The 19,876-nt window shown below is 40.7% G+C and overlaps 1 protein-coding gene across 1 annotated transcript; it reads left to right on the top strand.

The window, feature by feature from the left end:
- Nucleotides 1-227: 227 nt before the first annotated feature.
- On the top strand, nt 228-19,314 carry nudt14 (nudix (nucleoside diphosphate linked moiety X)-type motif 14). Its single transcript, XM_028397322.1, has 5 exons — nt 228-364; nt 8,654-8,697; nt 14,441-14,505; nt 15,021-15,315; nt 16,707-19,314. Exons 1-5 carry the CDS (start codon nt 284-286, stop codon nt 16,954-16,956), a joined length of 735 nt encoding a protein of 244 aa, XP_028253123.1. The 5' UTR covers nt 228-283; the 3' UTR covers nt 16,957-19,314.
- The last annotated feature ends 562 nt before the right edge of the window (nt 19,315-19,876 follow it).

The following is a 19,876-nucleotide window of genomic DNA, read 5'->3' as shown; positions in this document are numbered from 1 at the left end:
TGCACTAAAACCGTGGTACTAAGTATAAATTTATATATTATTACATTTTTTTATTTTTATATATTTTTTTAGTTTGTCTTCAGCTGCAGTGGTGGTCAGTGGTATTAAGATATTACACCTCATCCCCCCTTTTTTAAGTTTTACTTTACTACAATAACTCGCATCAGCATTCTCACAGCTTAGTCTCATGTCCTCTCTCGGCTTCCGTAGACATTCCTTCACTGTCAGTGTGCGGTGACAGACAAACATCGGTGATCCTCCAATCCAGCCCCAAGTGTAAACTATGGAAGAGATTAATAATATTGAAGTGGTTCCGTGCACAGAGTCCGACTACCTGAAACCGTTCAGGGTGCATTATAACCAGGTGAGTTGTTTCTGTGTGATAACCGCTACTGGATGCTGTAGGCTAGCCCAACCCCCTCCATTCATTTTTGCAGCTAGCATGCTAGCACAACATGAAGGCTAGACTGACCTTAAACACAGATAGCAACAATTGGCACTGCTTTGACAAACAATACCTACTGTATTTATTGTCACACACGGTGTTTTTAACACTGTTTGTATTACGTGAACCTGAGACCGCTAAGCTAACAAGCAGCTAAGAGCTGACATGCTAACGGTAGCTGCAGAGGTTCTGTGTTAACGGATGCACATGCTTTACATTAGTGTAAGGAGGTGTACATGACATGGTTTAGCAGTGACTGAGGAGGATGTTTGTTGTGTGAATAGTAGAGACAGGTGAGACTTGTTGAGTTCAACAGTCAGACTGACTCAGTCTGGTTACTGAGGTGAGGGCAGAGGTCTTTACTGTTCAGGATTAAATTTCATTATGAGCAAATCCTGTACATGTTTCTGCGTATAAAGAGATACAGATCCTGAACATAAACAGAGTTTTAGTTTGTACATCAGTTATGTAAACATGTCCATCATCTAGTCTGCTCTATTCACTGACTTGGACCATCCATTTGTAGCTTTTCTATGCTATAATATCTTTACAGAACATCAGGCTCCGGCTTTAAACATCAGCCAAGCAAATCTAAACAGATTTGTGAATTAGTTTTGCACAGATTTCGACCTTTGCTGGGAGCAAACGGGGTTGTTATTTATTTAGTATTTGATGTGGGCAGCAGTGGCTCAGCAGTGGTATAGCAGGGTTGTCCAATAACCGGAAGGTTGGTGGTTCGATCCCAACTCCTCCCTAGTCACTGTTGTGTGTCCTTGGGCAAGGCACTTTACCCACATAGCCTCCAGTGTGCTGTATGGTGCTCTTTACTGGGCTGCCTTCAGCAATTTCCCCATTGTGGGACTAATAAAGGTTTCTTAATTTTAATTTAATGCACTCTTTACGATGTTAATCTTAAGAAAAAACAGTGAATTGCTCATACAGACCAATCTTAGAAGATTATAGTGCTATTAACATATTGAAATGCATATTTTGACTTAATATGTGGTGTTGAAGAAATATAGTTTGACTCCTTCTGCCATAGCTAATGCTTCAATGACATGTCCACTCCTTAGATATGCCTCTTTTACATTCACCGGGGTGATTAAGGCATTTTTGTTGCACATGCAGCCTTGAGCTGAGCATACAGACAAGCATCAACAGCATCATGTCTTAGGAAGATGCTGATGTTTTATTTTGAATCTTATATTTCCTGATGCTGTTGACGTGTCAGTATCATTGCGCATCTAGTCTGTGTCTGAGTTTGGAGGCTGCATCTTTCAAAGGACAAGGCCTACGAAGATGTGACCTTTGTTGACCGCAAAGGTGGAAACGAACATTGTTAAATGACACGCCGTGACTGACTCACACTGAATCTTGAGATGTATGGATTAAAATTGCTAGGAAGAGGAAGGCTGCCTCTTTCTTCCTCATTTAAAATGGCCTTTAAATGTAGCCCCTGAATTAAGGTACGTGAAAGCCTAATACAGGAATATTTGATTGGTAAATACAGAATATACATTTGAAATAATAACCCTTATGCAAATGGTTTGTATGATTTTTATTCGATTTGATTTTTTTATGAATGCTATATTAATAGTCATCCCACTGAAATTGAGCACAGTGTGAAGAGTGTGCGCCCTGATGGTCTCCAGCAAAGTGAGAAATGCTTCCTTACCCAAACACGGGCTGAAGTCCAGGAAGAATTTATTTTTAGGTCTGCAAATATTTGTGCAGATTCCCTGTTCTGAGCTTTTAGAGATGGCTTCTGTTGTGTAAAAATCTGGATGCCGACTTAGGTACGGAAGAAGAAGTGCTGTGATCAGACTCAGACACTGCTACATTACTCACACTGTGGCTGATAGCAGAAGGATGCTTTACATAAAGTCAGATTAATTAGCCTGTTTGATGTGTGTGTGTCCATGGCAGTGAAAGAGCTACTGACTTGATATTAACTTATTATAAACTTATTGTTTTGTTGTTGTTGTTGTTTAGCTCAGAGTTTACCCTATCAACGGAAGTAATTGTATCTTATAGGCAATTCTTTCTCAGCTCGTGGTGGAAATGCATGCAGTCAGGTGTGTTTTGAATACAGAAACTAGGAGTTGTAGGTCTTTCTTTTTACAATAATAATAATAAAAATTACAAAATAAATCAAGCTTTAAACTTTTAGTTTAGCTTTGATCTGAATGGAAGGTTTTCTTTTGTAGTGATGCTTTCAATGTAATCAGAAAACACACAAGTACCAAGCTAAAGGGAGCCCAGTCAGGATTTTGTCCCATTCAGGTTCACACCTGTGACAGCAGAGGGGGGAAGGCTAAGCTTGTCAGGGCAATGGCGGAACGGCTAAAGACAGCAGATGGACAACAAAAGAGACGATAGTGGACTCTCTCTCCGTCCTGTCCTGCCTTTCATCCTCGTCATCTCTCCAGCTCAGGAGGGTCTGTGCAGGGACTCCCCACAAAGGCTTTTCAATCACACTGAGGGAGCATCTCTTCTTCAATCCTTTTGTGTTTATGTGTACATCTGCAGCTCAGCCACTGGTCACTAACGTACTCACACTCTCTAAAAGTGGATAATGTCATGCGTGAGAGGCTCTCTGCATCATTAGTGTTTGCTGGTGTTTTGTCTGGCCTCCCTCGCCTCCCTCTACAAAGCAGTTGATTTTCCCTCATTGACTCTGGGAAACCCCTCTTATGTCTGTTTCCCCGTCCTGATGTTGAATCACGAGTTGCTACTTAGAGCAGGATAATTACCTTCAATTTATTCATTATAATGACTGAATTATTCATCTGAAATTATTTAACATGTGTTGCTTTCAGCTAATGGCCTTACTCCTTCAATGAATATGAGATCTATTAAGATCTTCAGATACACATTTTCTCACATCAGTGGTTAAGCTTAAGCTTGCACTTCAAGGATTTGTATTCTGTAGAGGTCAGAAAATGGTTGTATAGATGTATTTTAGGGCAGATTGATTGATTGGAACTTCATCTAATTAGACCAGAAAATGTTTGACTTAATCAAAGAAAATTATTTCAAATTTAAGCAAAACATTATGGCTTTAACCACATCAAACATCAATTTTACAACATTGTTTACCACGTTATAGGTCAATATAAGACAAATATTTCAGTGGGAGCAACTGTGCAACTGTGAACAACAATCACTTTGAGTCGAGGATGAAGGGATCAGAATTCAGTTCTCAAAAACTGCCAATTCTGCTGGACAGGGCATTCTATGACACAGATATTGTGACATCACTCCTCAGCAATGTTGGCCAGTGTAGACCTTTTGTCTTTGTTGTTGTCATTTCTGTCCAGATATGACAAGAACAAACTTCTTTTTTTTTAGGTTAACATGGTGACAAGTCCCCATATATGACTGATTACTTGAACAGGATCTTTACGAAAAGTTAAGATATTTAAACAAAGGCATCCTGGTGGATGGTTTGTTAGAAAGAATCACATGTTTATAAAGAGCTGTTGTTAGTCTCTGCGAGACGTTCTGACTGCTGCCATGTTGACATCATCCAGTTCACCTTAAGTCACAGTTAATCCAAATACAGGCAAACAAGTTGAGTTGGTGCACGGAAGCCTGCGACGTGAGTCGACACTTGCCCATCTCTCAAAGCAGTCACGTCCTTAATTATCATAAACATAGTTAAATCAAAATGTACCCTCTATACAGTTGTCAGAAAAAGCCACTCAAACAGTTACATTCCAGCTTCCTTAATATACAACCACTGCTGTCATTTTCCTGTGAACGTATAATCCCCGATGACAGACTTAGATGTTAATGATAGCATGTGTGTAGATGCTTACACAATTCATTGTCTAATGCCCATAACCTTGAAGATGTATGTAGATTTAAAATGGGAGGGACACTGACATGATTTGCTGTGAGGTTTATATGCTTTCTGTGGATTTTACTGGAGGTCACACTCACCCAGTGTGTACTTGAACAGCGCGTCCTTGAAAATGGAGCCACTCAGGCCCTTTCAGTGCTTCACAACATACTGTATTTTTATGGTTAGTGGAGTTTATGCAGGTGCAAAAGCTTTTGCCATTGTCATTTTTGACAATGATTGTAATGTGTGTGTGATAGCCCTTTGTTGAGTCTGGTGAGAAGAGAGAGACTGAAGCTAAAAAAAACTGGAGAGCTATTGTATTTGAGGATGGTAGTTGATTTTTTTTTTCTTTCTGCTGCAGCTGTCAGCTTTATGGAGGTGTGTGCGTGCGCAATGGTTATTAGACTTTAAGCACCTAAAAGATCAAGACCATACATCCCTCCCTACAATAGCCAGTCACACAGGGGTCCGTCATCTCTGGTGCCCAAAAGCCAGAGGGACCACATTAATTTCAAGGTCCTCCGTAGCCCTTCTCTCTCTCTCTTTCTCTCTCCCTCCCCACGGGCTAATCTCTCTGTCGTAATCCATGACAGCCATGATTCTCTCTCTCCCCTGGGCCATTCAAACTGTCCCCACCCCCTTTCTCAGCAAGTGGCCCGAGTAATGAGGGGAACCCCACCATCTGTGAGTGGTGACAGGATAGTAGACAGAAACTGTGTGTGGTGACACATACATGCTGAGTAGTTTTAGCTCATACAGTATGTGCTTTCTGGAAAAGAGAAGTGTCCTTCCTGTCATGAATTTAACATGAATCATACCAAATGAATGGTTATATTTTAAAATGGTTACTGTAAACAGTTCAGAGTACAATTAAGATGGCTGCTGGTCTGCCTTTGTATCAGAATTGCAGACAAAATTGAGATTGAATTGAGATTTAAATCCTGCAACTTGTTGGAGTCTAATATGTGCTGTACACCTACTAATGCAGCCAATAAATCTGTTATCTTTCACTAAAAAATAAAGATGATATACAGAGAGGATAAATCACCAAGTGCCAGCCACATGTTCCCGTGTGGACAAGGACATCAACACTGTCCTGCCGTCAGACTGGAGTGTGTGTGGGCTTACCTCCAGCCTTCAGTGCTGCTTCCAGTTATCCATATTCAATATCCTGCAGTTTACCTGTTCAAGTTGCAGCGATAGATAAAATGCTCTGCCCCATACATTATTCAGTAAGCCCTGAGAAGTGCATCCCTGCCTGTCACGACAAATGATTTATCATACACACTAGTTTCTACTTCACACAGTGAAAGTGAAAGGGGTGGCTTGCTTGGCATCATGTTTTTAATGTCAGACACTTTGTTGACATGAGAGGATTTCATGAAAGTGATTACACAGTCTGTTGTCAGATCATATAATGTCATGATGTCACTTATATCTGGTTAGGTTTTACTGTCGTTCAGTAGCACAGGAATGCACATTATATGCCAGGAAACCTCTTTAGCACTGCTTTGGGAGTGACCTATTCAGGTGCAGTCAATGGAGACTTAGAGCACACAGCTAAACTCAGGGCTCCACTAGACCCTCTCCATTAATAAAGCTACTGTCTTTAGCCGTTTTACATAATAAAGGTAGGGTAGGAGATTCCATTCTGATTAGGGGTGGGAATCAAGACCTGGTTCCAACTGACCGATTCCATCAGAATTGTGCACCTGCAACGTTATTCTTTTTAACGATTCTATCATTTCCCTGTTTTCCAGTTTTCCTGAAATTTTGCGCCACAGTTCCTTTGCGTCACACTCTCTGCACCAACTCAAGCTGTGTCCCAATTCATGCTGGTCAAATCTCCACTCTGATCTTCACATAATATCCTGCATTAGCATACTGTCACCTTGCAACTGCAAGCAGCATACGCAGTTTTTTTTTACTTTAAAGCCAAGCTACATATAAACATCTCCCGGTTTTCCCTGCATTTTAGATGAAAGTGATGATGACACACACACACACAGGCTGATTAACTGGCTCTTCTTCTTCTTGTGCGGGTGGATCGCATATCATTTAGAAAATATTTTAATGTTAGTCTGCAATCTATCCTCATGGTGCCTCAAAGATCTGTTATAGCACAGATGTCTCACTCTGTCCTGATCACCTGCGTCGTTGCATGTTTGTGTGTGTATGTAGTAGCGTGAAGGATCGAAGAAGTCAGAGCTCTTAGCTTTAATACAAGATCTTTGGGACGAGTTTTTGGGCCCTGTCAACAAACCGTCACGATGGCTAAATGCTACGGGCAGACAGGACTGTAGACTGATGCCAGTTCAGACTGGATGCTGCACGCTGCTTTTATATTGTCCTTCAATCATTGTACATATTGTTATTTTTTATTTTAAGATGTGTAATTTTAAGATTTCTTTCTTAAATTACTGTATTTTAACCTGTTTACATATCCTATTCATATATCCTAAAATGGAAATCATTAAAATACACATATTTCTTTGGATTAGAGTAGGTAGATCATTTTGACTTTTTTTGACCTCCGAGCCAAAAAGTGTGGGCCCCGCTGGTGTAGATCCTTTTTTTTGCCATTCAGGGAACTACTCAGGAATTGATAAGAGAATTGATAAGGAATTGGATTGATAAGCAGAATTGACAATGCCATTGATATTGATAAAAACATCAATTCCCACCCCTAATTCTGACGTACTTTTTGTTAAATTAGTGTAACTTCTCTTTACAATTCAATAGCAACCAATTAGTTCGGCAGTTTTGCATTAAAACGAAGAATATTAATCATCTGTGGAAGCTATAAAACGCTAAAAACATCAGCCAATCATCCAGGTGGACCCTGCACAGAGTATTGGCTGTTTGTCACTCTCTTCCATTATGCGCGCACCAGAGAGGTACGTGCATAATGGCCGAAGTCACAGACCGCAGCTCGTCTTCAGGTATGCGAAAATGGACTTCAGTTCCATGTTTGCAGCATGCTGATAGAACTGACTCACAACAAACACATGGAGTGACTCAGTTGTATGGGGTATTTCGAGCTTGCTGCACCAACAACTTTAACAGCTACATGCACAGTACCTGCAACATGGTGTCGTATTGGTATCGGGAATCAGCCAAGAGACCAAACCATCCCCATCTTGGACCTGTTATATTACAGCCACCTTCACACAATAGTGATATTTTACAAAAACTTAAGACAACATGATAATTGCTTTTTAAATTTGAATTTTTCGCTAATATGAGCAGGTATTGACTCACTTTCATAGCCAGCTTCAAGAGGCCACTTGAGGAACTGCAGTTTTTGTGCGTTTGTGTTGTTATATTAACAGTAACACACTGGTTGCTTCTCCCTTCATTTTTGAGAACATGGTGAGATTTTTTGATTAACCTTCCATCCGGATGTAAACAATCAAACGTCAGCCAGTTGTAATTAATCTTGTGTGTGAGAATTGTTCCCTCTTAGATAGAAATCTTAAAATTTCCACATTGCAGCTTTGACTGCATCGTTGGCACATCTCAAACTTGAATCTTGTTGCTACAACAGGAGCTTTGTTATCTCTTGATTCAATCAGTACAATTAACTTGCCATTTCACCTCCTCCCTTTTCTTGGGTGGTACTAAAGCTGCACACAGCAGATCTATTATAGTTGTAAAGCTGCCGTGCCTGTGTCTCAAAGAGTCTTGTGGGTGGAGAGGAGGTGTAGCCTAAATTTGAATCAAGGCCATGTTTCCTCAGGCATAGAAAATGTAGGCCAACTTTACCATATTTATACAGCATGTAATGTGGAGAGAGCAAGTTAGTGTGGTTAATAAACACATGGGGTTTGTTTGTAGTTACACAAATCAAATATTTAAAGGATATGTCTTAAGGTCTCCTTTGTTTTCCTTACTGTCAACAGCATTTTCATCTCTGACTTCCATCTGATGAAGTCGGCTCTAATCACACTGCTTCCTATGACTGCGACCTGAGACTTTAAGCGTAGCTTACAAATATGTACTTTTGGCAAAATCATTTTCTTTCTAGTTCCTGTGAATGAAAATAAACCAGACTGTCAGGATGCATACCTCAAGGTTCCATTATGATTTCTGTTAGACACATGAGCCAAGAACCTGACAATGAGTGTGCCACAAGTCACTCTCTTGTCACAGCATTTTGTGCAGGTCACACAACACACCTTGGCAGTTTATAGATTATAATTATGCTGCTGGAAATTTACCAAAGTAGTACATGTGACTGTAGTCATGGTGAAACCGCTCACTGACATCGAAACGACATATAACAAAACAAGGTTCAGACTGTAACTGTACTTTTTGTTGTAATATTTTTATTCACTCTTTATTTTGTTATGTCTTTACAGAATGGCACAAAGAAATCCTGGGACTTCATGCGAACCCACGACAGGTAAATGCACTGCTGTTATATTTTCACGTATTCAAAGAGTGTGTGTAGTTGTGTTTATGTGCTCTCCTTGGCTAACACACCCCCACCACAGATGAAAAATCTCTGAAACATGCGTGTTGAAGACATTTTGCAATCTGAAGGGCTTAAATCCTGTGTAGCTCTGAGGGATCAGGAGGAATTGGTGGTCTTAATTTGGTGTCAGTCCAGATCCATACTGCTCAATCTGCTCTGCATCTTCATCCTCTGCCTTTTTACATGAAGGATATCTTTCCAGCAGCATGCTAACATGTCTGTAGACAATAAGATTTGGCTTTGTTTGTGTTATTAGATAGAATTATTAGCATCTGTAGCTTCCTCAAAGGGAAAATTGCTGTTCATTCTTGGGTCAAATGACTCTGCAGTAGTCATAAGTATTTACTGTAGGTCTAATTGGTAGTGATGGAAGCATCGGCCCCTCTACTGTAGCCAAACAGCGCATGTACAATCCACCAGAGTCCATGCGGTGGTAGCCAAAAAAAATGGCGGCGAAGTTTGTTACAGATCGGGCTGTGTGGATTATCCTCAATGCATCATGCATAGATTAGTTCCTAAAAAAAGTCTAAAGATAATTTAGCAACTGTTATAACATAGTCACTGAGCTTTATGCTGCTTTCTGCTGCTTACTAACCCATTTTAATAACCATGATGCTGAATGTGCTTCAGCAGGGTAAATAAACAGAAAGGCCAGTGGGAACTGAGTCACTTGTCTTGTTTAGTAGGTAACTTTAAAATAACCTTCTTATATGTGTTAATTGTGGTGTAAAAGGGTTGAAAAACACCCTCTAATCAGAGGACGGTCAGCCCAAACAGACCTTGTTTTATGGGAAGTGGCGCCCTTTTATGCTACATGGGAATGGCTGTAAATGTCTGAGCTTCATGGGGATCCACTGTAAGAGAAACATCACACATTTGTGCCAAAGCCTTTGGTTCCTACTGTCAGTGTACCATAATGCCCTGAGGTAGGTCTCAGGTCATTTCAACCCTCTTTCCTCCACTCCTGATCCCAAAGAGAGGTCATTGTGAAAAATAGGACCACTGAGAGAAGAGCACTAAAGCTCAGACCTGTATTTCCATGAGAAGATGAGCCCATGGGAACATGGAAGCTCTTTCCCAGGTGGTTTTATTGAATGTACCTGGGATTGTTTTGCATTTTTGTGTAAGTGTGCATGACATTTTCCTTGCACTATTTTTCAGGAGAACAGGCAAAAGATGTGAAATACAGATTTTATTAAAGGCAGCAAAGAGGCTGCAGACAAACTAGTATGAAATATTTCATTTGGTGTGAAGTCTTAATAGCAGCATCCTGCTCATCATTAACCCATTACAGCATCTGAACACATTGGCTAAATCGGCTCATGACAGTTAAATCTTTTTTTGGTCTGACTTTGTCTGAATAGTCATGCATCAATTACAATTACTTTCCCACAGCCCAAAGTTCTGATGATGGATGTAGGGTGAGGAACATTCTTAACATTATTAACACATGTTAACACTAGTGTTATTGAATACACATTTTTGCAACAATAGGGATGTAGGAGTTTGATTTTTTTATTGTTGAATCTACAGATGCTGCCACTTTCATCAGTAAGTTCATCACTTATTTCATCATTGTGTAAGGGTTAATATATAAACCCTGACATGGAGGGATCCAGGTCTAATGACAAACCCTTTTATCGGGTGAGCTGTCGCAGACACGGTTTGTCAGCTGAAGTTTTTACACAGCAGTCCTCATAAGTTAGGAACTCAGCTCTCACCACGGTTTTATTATATTGTTGGTAAATGTCTGATGTGTTTGCTAAAGTGAAAATATCCCTCTGTCCTGCTAAGGATTTTATTATTCTGGAGATATTTCAGTTTCAGTCTCACAGCAGGATATTTGCTGTGGCCTAATTACAATAAAGTGTGTTTGAAGGCATCGCTAAAATGGTGCTCATTAACTGAGATGCACCGTAATGCCAGATCTGGTCAGGGCCTCACTTTCTAATTGTGATTGTGTCAGTTCTTGCAATCAAGAATTGATAACACACTGAATAACACTATTTAATAATGTGTGGGCATCCAGGCCTGAGTGACACCCTCCACTGTGACAAACCACTTCCTAATGTACTATAACCTTTGACTGGGAGGCTGTGACCCCTCACATGCTGACAGAGAACATGCTCCATTACCTACCACTTATCTGGACACAGCTTGTATGCTGTTTATACAAGTCAGGGCTGACTTTGTCTTGATGCAATAATATTTCTGCAGTGCAGTCAAACACTACAAAAACACATGTAGCCTGAAGTCCCATTGCTCTGTTGTTGCTAACCCTAACCCTAACCTACTGTATGTGTTTATGGAAGTTTTTGTTTCTAACCAAAGGTGTATTTTAATAAATGTAATAGATAGCAACAAGGTAGTAGGTAGCAGCTCACACAAATCTGAGTAAAATGAGAATAAAACAGTGTTTGAGTGCTATTTGTTGCATCCAAGGTCAGTGATTCTTTATTCACCATAAAGCTAGGACCCAATGGTAATAACTTGATACCATAAGCTTTCTACCAGTTGTCACCTTAGTCCTGATCCTCCTGTGTCCTCTTTAACCCAGTTTTCCTGCTGTTCAGCCAGAAGCCCCGCAGAGTAAGCTTAACCGTGCATAAAAAAGTCCTGAGCGTCCGTTTACCCCGCTTCTTGGTTAAACCATCAGTGTTTTTTTTTTTTTCCAGAGGGAAGCAGTAGAACAGCAGTAATGTTGTGTAACAGCACTACAAGACTCAGACCTGCCACAAGGGACAGTTCCCACGCCTCAGACCTGTGTGTCCCACTTTTACACTAAATCATCCACATTATCATATATACATACTAGGCTTCAACGGTGGCGAGGTTTCCTCGCTGGAATGTCACATGTAATGTGCATGTATTGTTGCATGCTAATTATTACAGATGCTCTCCTGATGAATGGTGGGGGGTAAAAAGTGTATTTTATTTAAGGTTTTCAAACAAAAGGGAAGTAAAAATATTTCAAAGAGTATGTAAAAGGGAAGTAGCAGTTTCTATAACTGGCTACACTGAGATACTGTATGTATCTTTAAACAGATCAGAGGCTTTTCACTTAGCAGCAGACTCAGTTGACCTTATCCTCCTGCACAATATGAGAAGCTGTTCACTGGCCAAACAGCAATATTTTTTCCAATATAATCTTTAGCCACATGAGGTCTACCATTGTCATGCATCAGAAGGAACCCAGGGCCCACTGCACCAGCATATCGTCTCACAATGGGTCTGAGGATCTCATCCTGGTACCTAATGGCAGTCAGGGTACCTCTGGCTGGCACATGGAGGGCTGTGCGGCCCACACCATTACTGACCCACCACCAAACCGGTCATGCTGGAGGATGTTGCAGGCAGCCGACCGTTCCCCACGGCGTCTCCAGACTCTGTCACATGTGCTCAATGTGAACCTGCTTTCATCCATGAAGAGAACAGGGCGCCAATGGTGATACCACCGTCATGGAGTCTGTTTCTGACAGTTTGAGCAGAAACATGCATATTAGTGGCCTGCTGGCGTTGCAGGGCTCTGGCAGTGCTCCTCCAGGTAGTGGTCCTGCTGCTGGGTTGTTGCCCTCCTACAGCCCCCTCCACGTCTCCTGGTGTACTGGCCTGTCTCCTGGTATCTCCTCCATGCTCTGGACACTGTGCTGACAGACACAGCAAACCTTCTCACCACAGCTCTCATTGATGTGCCATCCTGGATGAGCTGCACTACCTGAGCAACTTGTGTGGGTTGTAGACACCGCCTCATGCTACCTCTAGGGTTTAGAGCACTGACAAAATGCAAAAGTGATCAAACATCAGGCAGAAAGGATGAGAGCAGAGAAATGGTCTGTGGTCAGCACCTGCAGAACCTCTCCTTTATAGGGCTTGTCTTGATAATTGCCTCTCATTTCAACCTGTTGTCTGTTCCATTTGCACAACAGCAGCTGAAACTGATTTACAATTAATGTTGATCCTAACTGGACAGGCTGATTTCACAGTGTGACTGACTTGTAGTTACATTGTGTTCTTTAAATGTTCCCCTATTTTTTGAGCAGTGTATATTAATTAATATATTAATATATAAGATTTGAGTCCAGTGAGTCACATTTCACAGTGGAGTGCTGTTTACCTATTGACTTAAAGAGAATTCATTCTGACTTTAGTCCCAAAATTTTGACTTTATCTTAGAACATGAGATTAAATGATGATTTCAGAAAAAATGGTCAAAATTCTAAGATTAAAACCCCAACAAAAAAGTTAAACTTTTGGATCTAATTGCACATTATGGCAGAACTCTAGGGTTAAATTAAGAATTTATACAAAGTTAAAAAAAGAAGAAACTAGAAGTAATTGCAAAATTCTGACCTAAAGACCATGATGCATGATGTGAGAGTTATAGCAGAGCAAAAAGTTAGAATTCTGACTCTAAAAAAGAAATGTTTTTAAAAAGTTAGTTACAAAATAACTGTGTTAACTGTGATAAAAACAAAAGTAACCCTTCAGCAAATATAAACCTATAGAAACTGGAGTATTTTTACATATCCTTGTTAAAGCAGTGCCATCCCCGGGGCTGCAGGCAGCTAGTCATTGTAGCAGAAATCTCCTGCTTCACTCCTTCCATGGGAAAGGCAGGGCAGGGCTTCCTGCCGCCTCAGACGCATCCGCTTTCCCAACACAGACCTCAAGTCTCCACACACACTCAAACAGCAGTGACCCACCTGTGCGTGTGTTTGTGAAGGGTTCACTGGGTGCCAGCAGTGCAGCCTATCACACTGACCGTCCTTGTTAGCTTATCTCCATATCCTGCTCGTTGAGACGTTGCCATGCAGTGATGTGGTGCTCTTATTTTAGAGAAAGCATGCTTTATTATAGTTGCATTTTATATTTAGCGCTTTGCAACAGGAAACATCACACACAAAGATAAATTTGTTGTGCCATGGTATTGTGTTATAGTTTAAAATGTTATTTTTTCAGGAGGGTAAGTGTAACATAGGTTGGCGGATAGTCTGCTTAGCAGGCTGTTAGCAACATAATATACAATATCAAGAGGTGTATACTGTATATACACTATTCATAGTTGGACATTTTAACATGGAGGTCCATGGGAATTGACTCACCTTTGGACCCAGCCTCAAGTGGCCAATTTCAGAACTGCTTGTGCACTGGCTTTATTTCTTAGCTTATAGCTTTGCTGATGCAGACACATGACGCTGCTGAGTATCTATATTTTGTGATCAATCAAATGGTTCAAAAGGAAAGGAAAGATAATAAAGGCCATTCAGTTCCCTTAGCTAAAGCTGGAAAAACAGAAAGAGGTGCCACTTTTTCAAAAAATGGGTTGATGCCCTTTGGTTTTCCAGAATTGGAACCTGTTGGGCCAAAGCACTTGAGGCAAAAACTTGCTTGACTGTAGGCCAGGGGCCTTTTTTTTGTTTTTCAGTTTTACATCAGCGAATACACTGGAAGAGCCATAAACCCTTCACTCCCGCTCCCACCTTTCTGATAAGCAGTGACTCCAACATCTACAAACTGATCCGACCGTTACTCACTGCTCTCAGATATGTTGAAGGAGATTATCTCTCAGCAGTTATATATCATTTTGGCAGGGGATTTACTGTATCATCTAAATACATTTTTTTTAATATGGGTTTGAGTTAACTGTGACTTTTCTTGTTCTTTTCCTCAGCGTATCGGTGCTGATCTTTAACACCACCTCACACTGTTTTGTCCTCGTCAAGCAGTTCCGTCCAGGTACCTTTTTTTTTTTTTTTTTTCCCACAAACATTTTATTCATTTTCTTCTTGTGACCAATCTACAGTAGATCTAGATTGTTATACATCCTGTGGGCACTTTCACTGAAAAAGCAAACCCTGTTTATTCAACTGGATCGTAGCAACAATGCAGACTCATAAATAGACTGCAAGAGGCCCCATTACAAAGCAGCCTAACCTCCTTTGTTACAAGTCGCCAGGGACTGTTTCACACTGCAGTGTGCTAAATTCAAGGAAGTCTGGGCATTGATATATTTTTCCCTCCCTTCTCTTATTGCTCTTGTTCCTTATCTGAAAGAAAGCAGTTTGTCTTCAACTTAGAATAAGATTCAGTGTACACAATATCAGACAATAAATGTTTAAAAATATGTTTGTCGTACGTGCCCACGATAGTATTCAGGATTATAGATTTATTTTTTTAACATTTGGCCGCGTACAAAAAATGATTAAATTCTGATTTATCAGTGTTTTCTTCTTTCTCTTTTCCACCTCAAGCTGTATACATGTGTGAGTGGGAAAAGGCGAAGACGCAGCCGAAGCAGACCACTGAAAAAACCGAAGAGGGTGCCGCTGAAGCCGCGTCTTCCGAATCTAAGGAGGGCCAGTCGCCTTCGGAGGGGGAGAGCTCCTCTCAGTGGCCCCCCGCCTCGGAGGGCATCACCTACGAGCTCTGCGCCGGCCTGGTGGACAAACCCGATCTCTCCCTGGAGGAGATCGCCCGGCAGGAAGTGCTGGAGGAGTGCGGCTACGATGTGCCAGCTTCCAAGCTGAAGAGGATTACTTCTTACAGGTTAGTGTTCCACACCTGTAAAGAGGCGACTTTGTGACCTAGAATAGAAGCAGATACAGCTGTATGAAAAATAGACAGCTGTCGTGCAGTCATGAACTAAGAATATACACTTTGGGCTATATGTCTGGTTTTCTGAAACTGTCTCCTCCTATTTTAGGCCACAGACTTATCAGAGTGCATTTCATAAGGTGCTTCCACCTGTCAGCTCTTATCAAAGAGCGGTCTCACTATAGTCACTCCCACTGGACTACTTGTCCCTTAACAATTAATTTCCTATTGTCCTATTTTGTACTATATCTAATAATAATTTCTGAACTTTCTCCAGTTGTGTTCCCTCAGAAATAACCCACATTTGCAGCTTTGTTTTTTCTAGGTAACATTAAAGAAAGTATTTTACGCTATCATTTTTTCCTGGGAAGAACTCTCCCACACTCTGAACTTCCTCTATCTTAGGAGGGTCATATGAGATCAGAATGAATGGGGTCATGGAGCAGTAGTCCAAATTAGTAATGTTAAAAGGGGTCCGAACAATCTTTCAGTTGTCGATTGTATTACATTCTCTTGGAGCAGCCTGAGGACTCCAGGTGCCATTGAGCAAGGATCTCAAGCTCTAACCGGCTGCAATCAACCGATCAATCAGCATCCATCTGATCCTGATTTCTAAAGATCAGCCTCCTTGCTATTTGCAAGACTAAAATAATATGTGTGTTTTCTTGTCTAAAACATTAAATATCTGTGTAGTGTTCAATAGGAATTCAGAGCATTGAGCCAGCTGTAGTCGTGATCTGGTGAAGCTGCATAGCTAAAGCTAAGCTAAACATTTGTCTTGGAAGGAGAAAGAAAAGAAAGAGAAACAAAATTATGTACATAATAAACTTTATCATGGTCAGTCACAGGTTATGTAAGTCAGCTAAAGAAGCATCAGACAGCCCATGTATCTTAAGTGACATATTATTGTTATTATTATCATTAGCTGCCTGGAGCTCCACACAGCAGATGAAGAGCCTTAAGACACACAGTCCCACATTAGACAGCAGCAGCTGGACAGCTCTGAGTGAAGGCACTCATATAAGCATGCTTTTGATTTGACGGATGCCTCCTCCACTTTTGTTGGTTTCGTCTATGACCATTGTTATGTGTGGGCTGCATCCATTATATAGGTGGGTATCATCTTAACCCTCATCAGACGTATGGGGGTGTTTTTCCACAGAAGCACTCAATGTAGCCAAGTGCAGCGCTAATAGCAGGCTGCCCGAGGGCACCCGCAGCAGAGGTTACATTTAGTTGAAATGGTGAAGAAAGTTATGTTGCTCAAAGACACAGATTTACAGCATATTAATGATTACAACTATACAGTCCGCTGCCATTTATTCTGTGCTCCCACTTTTTAGGTCTGGTGTAGGAGTAACAGGCGCCAAGCAGACCATGTTCTACGCCGAGGTGTCAGACGACAACTGCGTCAGTACGGGTGGAGGAGAGCCCTGCGAGGGAGAGCTCATTGAGGTGGTCAAAGTCCCGCTGCACGAGGCCATGACGTTTGCCTATGACGAGCGTATACCCAAAACCATGGGCGTCATTTTTAGTTTCATCTGGTTCCATAATAACATGTCTCCCAAGTACAAGATCTCCACCAACGTGTAACTAGCATTAATAAAGCAACGCCTCCTTTTACTATCTATTCCAAAATTAAATCAAATACCGGCCCAGCACATCCACCTCCTCCCTCTTTTATGGCTCTTCATCCTGTATTGCCTTTTTTTTGCTTATTGGTACATGATGAAGGGTGGGCCCCTTGTCTTGTTGCCAGCTGGTATCTTTTTAAGTTTTGTCCTGTTTATTGTTTGTTTACTTTTTTGTGGTCTTAATATGTTTTTCCTAAAACACTTTTTTTTTTAAATTTCATTTACTGTGCCATCTGTTAAAATGGCTGCATATCACTGATTTCATTTACCTGCCCTTAATTAATGGAATGCTCCACTGCTTTTAATGTCAATCAGCAGGACAATCATGAAGCGCCACTATATCCAACTTAACACCCAATAATACTATGATATTATTATATTGGGGTGGTTTATGAGGAAATGTTTAAAAACCAAACAAATATGGAGTCTTCATGTCAGCCAACATCATTTAAAGTGTGAAACTGAGACTGTTTTTGGTGAAATTTCCACCATGACAAATTGCGAAGACTTTATTTTCCGTCAATGTAGTTCCTACACATTCAGAAAAATACAACGAGAAGCATCTTTAGTTTCAGACAAATATTATAATAATTATATAAAGTCAGCCCTCTGTTTCTTTTTTTAGCACTCTCCAAAGCCACACCTTTGGTGGTCCCTGTTAGCAAGCTAGCTAACATTCATTATCATCATCTGCTGTGGTGCATACAGGTCTCTTGGTCCTGGAATTACAATATACATATTACGTGTGACAGTGTTTAATTACAGTGTAATTATTCTCACTGCCTGAAGGGGGAGACAAACATTTTATACTGTGGCTTTAATGTGACTAAATCCTGTTTAAAAAAAGTCTGTGGTGTTATGTTGACCCAGCTTCCCATTTACCCTACCAAACATGAATACAGCATTCCAGCATAATTAGCATGCTAAGTGTTATTTTCTATCTGCGATCATTAGCCCAGCATTGAAGAGAAAAACAGTGGAGCATTCCTTCAATCCATGATCCAGAATTGCAAAAACTTTGTTAGTAAATTGTGGGGCCTTGTATTGATCGATTGATGAGGCATGCCTCATTTAAAGTTCTCTGATCCACAGCCTTTAAGCAATACATATGGTATCGTAACCCCGGGCTAAACAATCACTCACTCTCACTGAAATTAGCTCACTCATAAAGTCACTACGCCTACCTCTGCAGCGAGGGTCTCATTTCTGTTTCAAAGCACAAAAGCAGCCTACTTAGGTAGTCGAAGACACTTAAAGACACATCTAATAGCATCTTTGTGTTTAGCCAGGCATATTAAAAGAGTGGCCTGATGTTCGTTTTGCAGGAACTGAGGGAAGACAGGAAAAATCATTCATTTTTATGATTATTCAGCTGCTGGTTTTTAAAATCCAACTCTTCAAAATAACATAACCCATCTAAAATATTGGCATCAGTCATTAAACACACAATCTCAGGTCCAAACAGTCAAACTTTTTGGACATATTCAGAGTGGATCTCTGGATGTGACAATGACCAGCATGTTTGCAGAATCACTTGCCTCTTTGAGTATCTATAAGATATGAACCTTCTTACTATTCCTATTATATGTATTATAATATTTTACTTTATTCCAAAAAAGGGCTGGTCTTTCATTTATTATTTAATACAGGAAGAAAGAAACACAACCCCCCCTCCTTGTAGTTTTGTGAAAAGATATGCAAGCCTATACTGTTTTTAGAAAAAGAATGCTCACCATTATAATAACATTACTGCAGTGGCCAGTGATTTCATGCTCTCAAGTCCTTTTGGCACAACTGCTAGGAAAATATGTCAAATTTAACTCTTAAGCTACCAGTGTAATTAAACAAATTGCCCATAATACAAAATACAGGAGACATTAGGCTGAAGGTAATACAGGCTTATACAACAGTAGAGTCTACCTGTTGGGTTAGGCTGAGGATAAGTCCTCCCCTGTGGCTCTGAGCGCAAATTCTGAGTGGCTTGAATTAGGCCCCGTTCACATTGGGGAAATCAATCCGACTAGAGCGGGATTCGGGCCATATCTGGATATATCTGGGTAGTTTTTTTTTTGAGTCTGAACAACGCTAATCCGGATATATCAGCTTGATTTCAATCAACCCCTAGGAGATTGAACTAGCCGGATTGGCTCAAATGTGGCTCAGGTCTAGCGATGTGATACTTCCCATTCACAGGGACAGTGTCCGGGTCACATGTAAACAATTGTTGAACTACAACAGCTATGCCCCGAGTTTATTTTCGACAGGACTACAAAGGAATAAACTGCTTTTTAAACTGAAAAAAAAAAACGAAGGAACGAGCGACACAGGACAACAAAAAACACACACATATGTATATTACGAGGCGCCACCTAGCGGTTTGGAGGACAACAAACAAGCCGGATTAAGCTGGATTGAGTACGGACACACATGTGTGATAGCCAGATTTGAAAATATACATTATACATATATAACATATCCAGCTTAAAGGCTGTCTGGGCTCAATCCTACTCTAGCTGGAATGGCTTTCTCCAGTGTGAACAGGGCCTAAATGGCTATCCGGATACAATCCTACTCTAGCTGGATTACCTTTCTCCAGTGTGAACGGAGATTTCCGACCTGCTGCTCCTTTAGCATTGAAAAGTTGGTGGTGGTGGCGATCAGGATGAATTTTATTCCTCTACTAATAAAATTCTGCATTCCTCTACTAAGAGTTTATAGCTGGATTCAGTTTGTTTGGTTTGTTTGGTCGTATGCTCTCTGAGTAGACAATCAACATTCGTTTTAGTTGCTTCCCATAAAACCTTTTTTTTTCATTGGTCTCTTTTAGGTGTAAGTTTTGTCTTTGCTGTATCACTTTCAGGCCTCTTAGTTTTGTTATT

This window comes from Parambassis ranga, chromosome 24 (assembly GCF_900634625.1).
Source record: "Parambassis ranga chromosome 24, fParRan2.1, whole genome shotgun sequence".
NCBI classification, from domain to species: Eukaryota; Metazoa; Chordata; class Actinopteri; family Ambassidae; genus Parambassis; species Parambassis ranga.
The sequence above is the reverse complement of the archived record's forward strand: the minus strand, read 5'-3'. Positions and strand labels throughout refer to the sequence as shown.